The 14,456-nt window shown below is 36.2% G+C and overlaps 1 protein-coding gene across 1 annotated transcript in view; it reads left to right on the top strand.

Moving 5' to 3' along the window:
• Nucleotides 1-14,456, top strand: part of FRRS1 (ferric chelate reductase 1) — a 43,014-nt gene that overhangs the window by 23,726 nt on the left and 4,832 nt on the right. Inside the window, exons 7-11 of the mRNA XM_019629344.1 lie at nt 582-680; nt 2,133-2,280; nt 8,706-8,819; nt 10,140-10,252; nt 13,672-13,827. Coding sequence (XP_019484889.1) covers nt 582-680; nt 2,133-2,280; nt 8,706-8,819; nt 10,140-10,252; nt 13,672-13,827 — 630 coding nt within the window. The remainder of the gene's footprint in view (nt 1-581; nt 681-2,132; nt 2,281-8,705; nt 8,820-10,139; nt 10,253-13,671; nt 13,828-14,456) is intronic.

Raw genomic sequence — 14,456 nt, 5'->3', positions numbered from 1 at the left:
TGTCTCGAGCTCAGACAGTTTGGTCTCAATATGTAATAGTAAATCTATGGAGTGTGTACAACATTAGCAATATTTGGTTACAGTGTCTTCCATCTCAAAAGTTAAACCCTTAAAATCCATTATAATGCAGTGCATTTACAATCATGAAAATTTGTAAGACATGGATACTTATTTACAAATAAATATCCAGAACAATGTTCATGATTAGTTAAGTGAAAAAAGGTAACAAAACTTTATTTTCCCATTTGGGGAGAAAAAAAAATAGGTATAACTACAAATAGATGTGGATGAATATATATGAAAGCGTTAACAGTGGTGTTCAAATGGTGATGGATTTATGGGCATTTAAACATCTTATATTCTTATTTTTTATTTTTTCACACTGAAATTATATTGCTTTCATAGTATAACAGTCATTTCTATTAACAAACTGGATAGCCACTTCTCTAAAATTCATAGTATCATTTAAGATTGTTAATAGATTATGTTTTAAAAACATCAAATCCTATTTGATTTCATTAGGGACTTAAAATAAGTGTTGAAACTCCTGTGAACTTTTCTCATTTGCATTTGTTTTTCAGGGCAATGATGATGCTTATATGTGTATTCATGAAGGTCAGACTGTGCACATACAACCTTCCCACTTGACGGGGCGAAGTCACCCTGTGATGGACTCCAGGGTAGGTGTGAGAATTCTGGGGACCTCTCCCTGGCCTGTCCAGCTCTGGCTGTGTGGCTGACAGTGGCATGGCTGTGCTGCAAGATAGCCTCCAGTCTGCAGTTAGCAGCAGGGCCTGAGCCGGGGCCTGGCAGCACAGTTCCTCTCTTACAATAAGCTGGGAAAAACATCTGCACTTTAGTTTTTTTAATATATATATTTGGTAAAATTATATATATTTAAGGTGTGCAGTATGATGTTTTGATATGCAATACATTACTATAGTCAAGCTAATTAATATATTCACCTTCTCACATAGTTACCTATTTTTTTTTGTGATGAGAAATATACTCTGCAAATTTCCGGTACACAGTACTGTATTATTTAGTCATCATGCTGTACATTAGAACATAGACTTATATCCTACATAACTGCCACCCTCCATCTAACAATTACTTTAGACAGCACAAGACAAGTTTCTCTTGTAGGAAAAGATGAATTCTTGCGTATGCCACTTAAATCCTTTTTGTTGCATCTTACAAAAAATATTTTATGGTTTAAGGTGGTCAAAGCGTTGGCCCCTTTTAAAAAGCTCACAGACCGATTTTTAAGAACAAACTTATGTTAGTGACACAAAGAATTTTTTAATTTTCTTCAGTTACAGTTAACACTCAATATTATTTTATATTAGTTTCAGATGTTTTATAATTTGTAAAATTTATATAATTTATGTAGTGATCCCTTGATTAGTACCCACCTGGCACCATACATCCTTGTTATAACACTACTGATTATATTCTCTATGCTGTACTTTACATCCCCTCGACTATTCTGTAACTACCAACTTGTATTTCGTAAGTTTTGGGAGCTGGGTGACGAAGAATTTCACTTGACTAGTGAGGAAGAGGAGCACATATGGTAGAGGCTGGTTCAGTGCCATTGGCAGTTGTCTTAAGTGCTCCTTGTTGGCATCTGTGCCAAAGATGGCCTGTTTCTGGTAAAAAGTATGTTTTTCACAGGGCAGCTGACAAGCAGATGAGCAGCAGTTGTCACCTAACGATGTGTTATGTTCTCTGCATAGCTTCCCTGTGGGGTTGACTCTCACAGGTGGGATGGGACTTTTCCCCAGTGGCATGCTGCCTTTTGGCCTGTAAGGTTTTACTTACTAATTGTTTCTTCAGTGTTTTTGATTGTGTGTTAGTGGCCAGAGTTAGTACATCTGCCAAAGTTTCTAACCCGGGTAGAGGAGTTGTGGGGTTTTGACTCAGTAAAAATAATATTTTTGCCAAGTGGAATAAAGACAAATAAACTGGGAGAAAATGTTTCTTTGTACTCTTTTCAAAGAGGAAGTGGAAAAACAATAACACTGCAGACAAAACATGCGCAGGGGATCTTAGAAAAAGGAAATTGAAAGGTCAGGATTTTGATCGTATCTTTGGAAAGTGCTGAGAAGACCCATTGTATGTGTTTGTAGGATACTCTTGAGGATATGGCTTGGAGGCTGGAGGATGGTGTTATGCAGTGTTCTTTCAGAAGAAACATTACCCTTCCTGGGGTTAAGAATAGATTTGATCTAAACACAAGCTACTACATGTTTCTAGCAGATGGTGCAGCTGATGACGGTAAGTACTGTATATTGATAAAAACTATCTTTTCAAGTTTTTTTTCTCTCCTTCCTGTTTCCCCTCTTTTTTTGGAGAGACTATTGTAATTGCTCCTTTTTAAGATATACACTTGTGGGTAAAGAGTTAGCAAAACCCATTCCATTTTTTGCCTGACAGATTGACCTTGATTGACCTTCTAGCTTTGTTTCCCTGGACACTAGATGAAGTTAGCATCAACTATGCAATAAGGCAACATGCTTAGGATAAAAGTGATTTCTGGCTGGTAAACAGCATTTGGACCAGGAAGAACCATAAATGTCTGGTAAGAAGCCATGTCTTTGAGATTCCCCGAGTGTAGTGACATTGGCAGATCCCTTGCAGGGACACAAGAGGCAGTGACTTCGGGGTTGTTGAAAGAGATATCAGTTCTTGAGGGATAATCTGTCCAATATTAGTCTCATCTCCTTGGATTTGAGCTTTCTCCAGTGGGCTGGAGAGGAGGGAAAGAGAATAGCTCCTGGATAGCTGAATAAACTGCTATAGACCCCCCATCCAAGGAGAATGCCTCACGTCATCTTGTGGTTCCAGTCCACGTCTTTCTAAGTGAATCTGATGTCACATGCAGCCTAAGGTGGTTTTATGCATTCCAATGTTTAGTTTAGCCTTAAGAAGGCTACCCCGGTGGGTATTGCAACACATATTAATAGGAACAATTAGATTTTGTTTAAGGTCTTGGCTAATGATATTTTGAAGAGCTGCGGGAAACGCCAAGGTAGTATTTGGTGACTTATCTTTCTGGACATATTACTGCTCCCAAACTTTGAGCACATAGCCAACTTTGAAAATGGTGAGAGCTGGACCTGTAGAATGGAGGATTAGGGGGTTGGGTAAAGGAAGATGAAGAGCAGAAATGTGCAGGTAAAGCTGTGAAAAGCCTTGAATATTCTACCACGTGGTTTAGATTTTATACTGTGGATAAAATGGAGAGCCAAAAGGTTTTGAGTGAAGCAGGATAAAATATTCAGTGAAAATATAGACACACTTGTAGATTTAGTTGTAGATGATATCTGTAGTTGTCTTAGTAAAATTATATATTCTTACTTGTACCAGCAACAGCAAATATTGCTTGAAAAAATAATTTTTTGATTCAATGATAATAATGAATAAATATTACTTAGTACTAAATGAGTGCCAGTTGTTGTTAAGCACTGGAGTTAGGTTTTTCATTTTTCTCTTCAGAAAAACTAGGTATGTACTATTATTATATTATCTTTATTTTATCTGGGAGGAAACTTAGGTTAAGTAATTTACCCAGAGAAGTAAATGATAGAGTTGGACTTTGAACCCAAACTCTTTGAACCTCAGAGCCTAAGTATTTGGAACATGGAAAATGTAGGAAATGATTTTTTAAAGAGGAAAAGGTCAAATAGTTGTGTTTTTCAACAGATACCACTAAAGTGTAGAAAATTGTGTTATTATTACTTACTATACATTACATGTGTCTATCTCATTTATTTCTCACAGAGTCTTTGTAAATAGATACTATATTTTCCATTTTAGAGATAAGGAAGCCTGAACTGAGAAAAGTTAAGTAACTTGTTTGAAACCAATCAAGTAGCAGAGTCAGGAAATGACAGTTCTGTCCAGTTACAAAACGGCCTGACCTTTCTACCTTACCAAACTGCTTCCTTTGGTGCCAGCGTGGTATAGGAGCTCCATAAAATGATACTGACTCAAATTGATTTCTTAAATTGCCAGGGGATTTAACCGTGTCCATTTATACTTTAAAAAATGTTATACTTTAAAAAATTTATACTTCAAAAGAAAAGAAATTTCATTGAAATGGATGAATTCTGTTGTATAATAAATTATGAGTGTGTGTGTGTGTGTGTGTGTGTGTGTGTGTGGTGTGTATGGCAATGCCCCAAATTTCTTCCTAGGTCAGCATTGTAGAAATTGGAACGTATTTTCTGATAGAAACAATAAGTAACAGTTCTATCCCTTCAGAAAAACCTAGTTCATGGATAATACATGTGAAGGATAGAGCATTTTTAATCTCCCTCTCCTGCTGGAATTGCTGTGCTGATGGCATGGTAGGTAGGGAGAAGCTCTCTACCTTGTCTTTTGTGGTGTTTCTCAAAGTGGGGGGCTCAAGCAGCCTGCTTCAGAACCACCTGGAGTGACTGTTGAAATGCTGATCCCTGAACTGCATCTCAGACCCACTGAATCTCTGTTGTTGGTGCTAGGAGCTTCCATTTGTAACAAGCATCCCGGGGATGACTTACTGGTCTAGGGACCGGGCTCTCCCCACTAGGGCGTACATATTGTAGGGCAGTCCCGAGGATACAGGAAACAATACTAGAACTTTGTATTTTGATATAGTTTATCTTATTAAAACTTTCTATTTTAATATATCTTACAATGCTCACAATGTATTACAACAATAATACATGAGTACGTCTTTTTAATAAAAATATATATCAGGGCACAGACTCATTTTTTAAAACTGGTGGAGTGCAAAGCAAAATAAAACAAAACCTCAAAGAACCTAGACATACTGTTTCAGGAAATTCACTTTCCAGCTCGCTCTGATTGGGGAGCAAAGTACAATAACTGCATAAATCATTGCCTCTTCTGTTATATATTATGTTGTATATTATGTGGACCGTTTAGAAGTTGCAATCTGCTTAAAAGCAGTGAGACTTTGTGAGGTTGAAACCATTTTTCAATGCAAGCAGATGATTTCTGTAACCATATAAATGTAAAATACACCCATTTCAGTAAAATCTATTTAAAACCTTATTTCTAACTGCTATTTTCTCCCCAGAATGTTGACATTGTCCTATAGTGAGATAAGCAGTCATGGGAAGTACTGAGTGTTTGAACTGAAAGATGGAACTCATTTGGGTGAATAAGTAATTTACAATTAGGAAATCTACCAATTTAAATAATTGACAAAGTAGAGACCTGTTATCATATGACCTGTTATTTTAACAATTTAGGAATACCATAGGTCACATAATACTGTACAGCTTTTTACTAAACACAAACTCATCTTCCCTTAGAACTTGAAAATTATAATGGAGTCATACAATGGAACTTCAAAATTATAATGGACTTCTGCCTTAATGAAAGCTAAGTTCATGCTTAGTCCATGACTCTGTAGTGAATCAGAGTTTAATAACATTTTCTTCCAACTGTGACTCTCAGGCTGTTGGGAATGTAGCCTGATTTTCATTCATCACTACCACTCTACTAATGCAGGATTTTTTTGATTTATCAGTGCCTTTCCTGTCATTTTTAATAGTTCTCTTTATCTTTCTCTTTTTGACATTTTTATAGCTCCTGATAGTGTCTCGTCTTCATGCTCGCTTCTCTAGGTATTTTGTTACATGAAACGCTTCTCATTTTCTGCTTTACTTCTGATCTTCTCTGTTATAACAAGCCATATATAATAATATTTGCCAAATGAATAACCAGGTGTCCTCAGGCCATTTTTTGAATAGTTCATTTTATCTCCCCTGCTTCAAAAGCCTCTTTATCATATATTTAAAGTGCCTCTTTATCACTTACTATCATTAATTAAACAACTTCTGGTTTACACTTTCATTGCTCTATTTGCCTGCATTGATTGAAATTACTATAGCATTATAATAGGTTGTGAATTTTGATAGAACATAATTCTTGTCCTGGCCTTTTTCCTGACTTCTTGCCTCTTTGTTGTATATCTGTTCTTCTAGATGAACTTCAGAAATAATTTTGTTAAATTTCATTAAAAATCCTATTGGAGTTGTGATTGGAATTGCCATGAAATTTTAGATTAATTTGGAGCATAACTGACATCTTTGCAATTGTGAGTCTTCCTATCCAGGAATATATTAGGGTATTCCATTTATTCAGATCCTGTGAGTTCCTGCATATCTTCATGTAGGGCTTATATATTTTTTATTACTTTGTTCATAGGTATTTTATAGATTTCTAAAACAAATTTGTGAATGGGGGTTAAAAAAATGTTCTAAACTTGTTGGTGTATAGGAAATTTATTGATTTTTGAATGTTTATCTTGAATATAGCCACCTAGTTTTCCAGTTAATTATCTTGGATTTTCTAGGTAAACAATATATCTTGTGCAAATAATAACAGGGTTAATAGCCCTTATTTTTTTTCTTGTCTCATTGTATTCTTTACTTCTCCCAGAAAAATGTGGAATGGCAGTATTAATATGGCAAATATTCTTATCTTGTTCTTAATTTTGATGAGAATGCTCCTGATATTCAGTGTTGTGTCTTGTTTGCTGTATTTTTCTGGTGGATATTTTTTATTGTGTTTAGGATATGTTCTTCTATTCCTAACTTTACAAACAGCCCATGTGATTAATGTGTGCTGGATTTCATCTGTCTTTCAGGAAGATGTTGAGGTAGTATTTTATCATTACTTTCATAGATTTTTGAATGGTGAACAATCCTCACTTACCTGGAATAAACCTTGGTTGATCATATTTTATTATTCTTTTAATACACAGTTGATTTGATTCACTAATATTTTATTTAAGCTTTTTGCATTTATATTCATAAATGATTTTGATCTATGGTTGTGGGATTGTGGGTGTTTGGTGTGTGTATCATGCCTGCCTAGTTATGGCTTCAGTGTTACGCTAATCTTATAGAATAAACTCTAAAAGAGTTTAAATAAAAACATGTTAAGTTAAAAAATTTTTTTAATGGTATACTAGAGCTCAACCACATAACCACATAGTCTGAGCCTTTAGGGATGGAAATATTTGACTAATTAAAAAGAAAAATTCTTCTATTGTTATTACTCTCCAGAGTTACTGCTCCTTCTTTGATCACTTTTTTTAATTCTAGATTTTCCATGAAATTTATTCATTTCGTTTAGATTTTGAAATATTTGTAATGGACTTAAAATTGTATAGAGCATTTTTATATAATTTTAAAGAATATCTTTTATATTAGCAGCTGTGTTACCCTTTTCATTTCTAATATTGTTTGTGATTTAGTTTTTTATCTTGTGCTTAGACTTGCCCAAAACTCAATTGATCTTACTGGCTTTTTACAGACTTGTTTTTTCTGATTTTTAGACTTACTAGTTTGTTAATTTCTGGCTTTATTTTTAATCAGTCTTCATTTCTGGTTTCCTAAGTTATATTTTGTTGGTTTAAATGCATCTTGAATTAAATGATTACTTCAGTGCTTTACAATTTTTTTTTAAGGAAATGCTTTGAAGATGACAAAAGCTTCTGAATAGAACCTTGATTGCATCACATGAGTTTTGATGTGAAGTGTCTTTATTGTTACTCATTTTTAAGAAGACTTATGATTTTATTTTTGATTTCCTATTTAACCCAAGGGTTACTTAGAAGAGTAGTTTTATAAATATCTAGGCAGACCATTTTTTTCTAGCTTTTTGTTGTTAATTTTTAGTTTTGTTGCATTTTCGATAGAAAATATAACTTGCATCTGAAAAATTATTTTTTCCAGAAATTATTGAGATGTAGCCTGTGGTCTAATACTTATTTTTGTTTGGGATAAAGATTAATATATACTCATATCTGTTATGTCAAATTTCTTAATTATTTTTATTGCTTTTGACATGTATTGTATTCTAAAAATAATGTGTGTTCCATAATTTATTTGCCTATTTTGCTAATGATGGATATTTAGTTTGTCTAAATTTATTTTGGCCATCAAACAGAAAGCTCCTGTGAACATTCTTATACGTATGACTTTGGGTAAAAGGTGACTATGTCTGTAGGGTAGATTTCCAGAACGAACATGTACACATACTCAAATATACAAACTAATTGGAATTAGTCTACATATTTACAGATTTAAATTAATACATAAAAATAATAGTATAATAAAACATTCTCGATTTGTTTATATCACTATTCTTTGGGATTTTGGTTTCTTAGTCAAATCCAATCCAAATTGACCATATGTCAAATAATATAGCATCAAAAATTTTTTCTTTGTCTTTAACTCACCCCCTTCACCCAGGCCCAATTTCTGTTAGTTTTATCTAGGATTCTAGATTTTTTTTTCTAACATGTATTCTCTTTCAAGAATTATATTTGACATTTTTAATGACTTGTGATCATACTAACAGTAATTATTTTGACTTGACATTGTTTAACTTGTCTTGCATTTTTTTTTAACCATAACTTCTCCATTTCTAGTCCTTATTTTGATTCATCTCTTGGTTTGCTAAATTATTTATTTAATTTTTTTCCAAGGAGTTCACGTGCCCTTGCATAGACATTTATGTTGCTTTTACATATGAATAGCATCTCTGTTGATATTCATTAATTTTTTATTACCTTAAGAAATTTTGTTTCCATGCCATGCCATTGTCTTTCCATTCCTTCTCTCTTGAGGAAGTAATTCTTCTTTACCATTGTTTTTTCCTTTTTTAAAAAAATTCAGGTCGAATTTATAAGCATTCCCAGCAACCTTTGATTACATATGAAAAACATGATGTGACAGACCATCCAAAGAACGTAGGAGGATCCCGTTCTTTCTTCCTTCTGAAGGCTCATGGTAAGTTACATGTGAGGTAGAATTACTACTTTGCGGAGTAACCTTACCTGATGACTCCGTGCTGGCTAGAGAAATGGTGTGAACATAATTTAGCAAATGTTCATAAATCTTCTATGTTTTAAGCATGAACACTTGCAGGTAGCAGTATTTCCACGTATCTGAATGACTGTTGATTTTTATTAAACATGGGGACTAGAGATAATTCAGTGGTTTTAGCCATGGCTGTACATTAAAATCAGCAGTGGAGCTTTTAAGATATGTATAGTTTTAAACAGTGCCCTCATTGTTTCTAACTGTAGCCAGGCTTGAGTATCACTGGGTTCATTAATTTAACTTTTATGAGAACTTAATTATGCCATTTATTAAAATAAATGCTAATCAATGAGTAGTTTGTGATTTTGATTGTTTTTCAGTAGTTGGGTTTCAAAGATACAGTTTGTTGTCAAAGAACTGATCAATGTACAAGTATTTGTGGGTATACTAAGTACTCGGTGCTATATTTACTATCATATGCTTAAAATAATGAAAGAAACCAAGATGGAAGAGCTATAGCCTAAAAAGAAGGCTCTAACCCGCTCTGGCTCTACAGATGAAGTTGTTTCATTTGAAATGTAGCCCAGCTTATTGTTGAAAAGGTGGGATTTAAAAGCAGAGGAATAATGTAGTGTATACAATACGATTTAAAATATTAGCTTTTGTGGGGAACTTTACTTATATGGTATAGTCCCTTTATATAACATTATCCATTCTCGTAGTTTCAATAAATGTTCTCATAGTTAAGCTTGAAAATAACTTTATTGTTGCTAATTTGTTTACTAGTAGCTCCAATTGGAAAGCAATTTGATTCAGAAATAATGTATTGATTTGTTTTTTCTTGTTTTTTGGAGTGAGATGTGAGAAGATTCTGAGAACTGCTGGCTGTATTAGTACAATGGTTAGGAGCACAGTTGCTCAAGCCATTTGGTTTCAAATTCGGACTTTGTAAGCTTGAGCGAGTTACTGAACTTCTCTATGCATTAGTTTCACCTCCAGCAAAACTGGAATAATGAAATATAGGATTGCTGTAAAGATCAATTAGAATAATACATGTAAAACACTTAGACACAGTGCTTGGCACATAGTAGGAGCTATGAAAGTGTTAGCTGTTAGATGTAGTAATGGTGGTGGTAAAAGCTATGATGTGTAGGGTGTTTTTAGGTTATGCTCATGTCAGTTGAATACATTTTACTTGTTGTTTATTTTTTCCCAGCATTGGGCTTGGTCATTTAAAAACAGCTTAATTGGTTTGTGATATCAATCATTGTATTTTCTTACTGGTAGGTGCCTTAATGTTTGTGGCATGGATGACTACTGTTAGCATAGGTGTAATCATTGCCCGGTTCTTCAAACCTGTTTGGTCAAAGACTCTCTTTGGTGAATCAACTTGGTTTCAGGTAGGTGGGAGAAAAAGTTTCATGCAATTTCAATATTATCTGAACACTGCAACATGCAGATATATAAAGTATGTGGGTTTATTTCCATTTTTTTTTGTGTGGCTATAGTGGTAACTTTGGAATCTTAATAATTCCTTCTTTTTGCCCTTTAGTTTCCTAACCAATTGAGAATAGGCACAAGACACTTGATGGAGATCAAAATAGAGACAGCTCTATGAAAGATCAGCTTGGGTTGAAAGATGTGCCAGGGCCATGTGTATCCCTTTGTACCATACACTTTGGGATTCAAATGATCCTGGCTCACATGTCTAGTTACAGAAGGAGAGCCTGGAAGAGCATTCACCCACTGCTCTGAACACAAGTCAAGGAAGACAGCAGAGCAGAAGAAAGAGAGTCGGTGCTGACTGCATTTCTAAGCACGGGTCTGTCCCCTGGTTGGTGGACGGGCCAATAAATGTCAGACTCTCCCTAGCTCACCAATCAAGATCCCTTACCTCCTATGTGGGTGGGAAGAGAAACTAGAAGTAGTTCTTCTCATGTTGCTCCTTTGCATGTGACAAGGAGGCAGCATCTTCATAGAAATATGAACAAAGAGTCAATAAGCACCCCTCAAAACAAAACAAGACAGACCTTACATTCATGGGTCATGGAGAAATTTGCACATATAGTGGAAGGTCAATAAATATGTGTTGAGATAGAATGTGTATGTCTGCTTGTAGAAAAAAATACTGCTTATTGGAACAGTTTTTGACTTTATAAGGGTATTCTTCAAGCTTCATATTCACATAAATTTGTAGTTTTTAAGATTGACCCCATCTAACCTCCTTTTTCACTTCTGGCTGGCAGTGTCAATCGCTTTTATTCGTTCTCACTACTGCTACCTGCCTTGCTACTGTCCGTCTTGATTCTGACCCCCACCCCCATCTGCTCCTGTCGTTATTCCCAACTGGAAAACTCTTTATGTGTTCTCTCTACCAATTAAAATCCTCTNTTTTTTTTTTTGGAAAAAATGAAATAAATTCTAGAAAATTGTGGTTGAGGTAGCATTTGTAACTGAGACGTTTTTGTTTTTATTATTTTCTGGTCTGTGCACATCAATCTTAAGTGCATAGGTAGCTTATGGCATACGTTATTGAATAAATGAATCAAATTCACCTTAGTCCTTACTTGGTTTTTGTCAGGATTTTGACTCTAATGTGTATTAATGATATTCATCCTTTCTACATCCTGTCCCAGTCCAGGATGCAGTGGCAGCAGGAAAAGACAAATGTAGCAGATGCCAGCAAGGAAACTCTAGGGGCACATGTAGCTTTTGGCTGAAATTCTGTTTATCTGTATGCTCTGATGAACCAAGGGGGAAAAAAAAGAACAGAGGTCCTTGTTTAAGATAATCCATTATAGATGGGAATGAAAGAAAGGCTCCTTGTGAACTCTTTCCAAATCTGATCAGGATACACACTGTCCCTCTCCACATCCTGCTTCTTCCTTGCGCAGCTCCCACCAAGCTCACTCTGCACCCAGGTCACTGATGGTCACCTGCCTGGAATGCCCTTTCTGTTCTGTTCCTCTCTGCTGGCAAAAGCCAGTTTATCAAGTTCTGGCTGAAGATCATCTTTGTCCTTGGAGCCTTCCCTGACTCTCTCTCCTGCATGGATCTCTACTTGTCTTCACCACACTTACAAATGGAGCGGTGGTGGACCGGGAAACAGCTGATTCTGTGAATTGAAAAGGGACTGGGAGTTTAAGAGTGGAGTTGGAAGACCTGAGTACGCATGTTTGATTTACAAGTTGCATGTCCTTGGGCAAGTCACTTATATTCTCTGAGACTCATTTATTCATCTATAAAGCCTATCTCACAAGGCGTTTGTAAGGGATGAATGAAGTGATACCAACAAAAGGTGCTTTTCCATGTTGTTGATGATGTTGCTNACCAATTGAGAATAGGCACAAGACACTTGATGGAGATCAAAATAGAGACAGCTCTATGAAAGATCAGCTTGGGTTGAAAGATGTGCCAGGGCCATGTGTATCCCTTTGTACCATACACTTTGGGATTCAAATGATCCTGGCTCACATGTCTAGTTACAGAAGGAGAGCCTGGAAGAGCATTCACCCACTGCTCTGAACACAAGTCAAGGAAGACAGCAGAGCAGAAGAAAGAGAGTCGGTGCTGACTGCATTTCTAAGCACGGGTCTGTCCCCTGGTTGGTGGACGGGCCAATAAATGTCAGACTCTCCCTAGCTCACCAATCAAGATCCCTTACCTCCTATGTGGGTGGGAAGAGAAACTAGAAGTAGTTCTTCTCATGTTGCTCCTTTGCATGTGACAAGGAGGCAGCATCTTCATAGAAATATGAACAAAGAGTCAATAAGCACCCCTCAAAACAAAACAAGACAGACCTTACATTCATGGGTCATGGAGAAATTTGCACATATAGTGGAAGGTCAATAAATATGTGTTGAGATAGAATGTGTATGTCTGCTTGTAGAAAAAAATACTGCTTATTGGAACAGTTTTTGACTTTATAAGGGTATTCTTCAAGCTTCATATTCACATAAATTTGTAGTTTTTAAGATTGACCCCATCTAACCTCCTTTTTCACTTCTGGCTGGCAGTGTCAATCGCTTTTATTCGTTCTCACTACTGCTACCTGCCTTGCTACTGTCCGTCTTGATTCTGACCCCCACCCCCATCTGCTCCTGTCGTTATTCCCAACTGGAAAACTCTTTATGTGTTCTCTCTACCAATTAAAATCCTCTTCTACCTTTAAAACTGTGATGTCTGTATGTCACACACACACACACACACACACACACACACACACACACACACACACACCCCCACCACGTGCGCGCGTGCACACTCTCACTGACTTTATATTCTACTTTCCCTGGTATAGTCTTGGTTTGCACCAGTTTTCCTGACATAATCAATTAACAGTGCCCATTTTCACTCTCAATATTCTGATTTGGACAATGAATTATGCATTTCATGTGTTTCTCTTATCTACTCAGTTATATCCCGAGCTCCTCAGGTGACAGTGTTTTCTGTTTCCTTGCTGTCTCCTTGTATGTGGAATGGCCATGTGCTTGGTGGTAGAACTTAAAAAATATATTGGGAAGGAAATGACAGACTTGGCAAGGAAGTGTGCTCTGTGTGTGAAATACTCAGTCCTGCCACTCTGTGCAGACCAAGTCTTGGCAACTGCTTTTGAATGATCAGGATGGCAACTTAGGTGTTTCTTTAAAGCTCAGTGATGTACTAAGATTTTTTTCTAACCGACCACAAACTGTGATTAGATGTTAATTGAATGCATGCCGTCCGAGAATCCAACCCCATGACCTTTCCCCATAGTAACACCAACTCCTTTCTCATACATAGTTAGCTCCCCTCTCACTTTGTCATCTCGCCCTTGCAGGTGCATCGAATGCTCATGCTCACTACTTCTGTTCTCACTGGCATTGCTTTTATCCTGCCTTTCATTTACAGAGGAGGCTGGAGTCGGGTAAGTATATCTCCAACAGGATTTTTTGTATACATTCATTTTGATGTCAAAGGAGATTGCTGTTTTATTCTCAAATGATGGGTAAAAAGATATTCCTGCATGCAGCTCTCTTTTTATTTTAATCCTTGGATGACTTTTTCACATGATTAGGAATCAGGGATGGAGTGAGTGTATCAGTGCGGATTACTTGGTTTGAAATGTATTTTTAGGCTGCTTCAAATGTTATGGATACCCCGTATAGCTTAGTGAGTTTTCACACTATAGAGTGGTGAAAATTCAAAGTGTGAGATCTAAGGAACATGAACATTATAGGTGATTTTCTCTAATACTATGATTACCACAAGCTAACATTAGTTGCATTCCTATGTGACCAGCTGTGCTAAGTGATTTACATGTGTTATCAAACTTGAACCTCAAAGGAAGTGATTGTTAATAATAACCCCATGTCACACATGAAGAAACTGAGGCTTATTCTCAAGTGTTTATCTCCAACGTGGACCTCACCCTGGGCTTGAGACTCACACATTCAACTGTCTACTCAGGACCTTAACTTTCCTGTCTGAGGCGTCTCAAAATTAACATGTCCAAAATGGCTGTTCTTTTCTCCCAGTCCTGCTTCACATGCTGCTATTCACTGTTGGCAGTTCCCTTCTTAAGCTAAAACCTTGGAATTATCCTTAACTCTGCTCTCTTGCACA

The sequence above is a fragment of the Hipposideros armiger genome, unplaced genomic scaffold, assembly GCF_001890085.2.
Source record: "Hipposideros armiger isolate ML-2016 unplaced genomic scaffold, ASM189008v1 scaffold_845, whole genome shotgun sequence".
Classification (NCBI taxonomy): Eukaryota; Metazoa; Chordata; class Mammalia; order Chiroptera; family Hipposideridae; genus Hipposideros; species Hipposideros armiger.
The sequence above is the reverse complement of the archived record's forward strand: the minus strand, read 5'-3'. Positions and strand labels throughout refer to the sequence as shown.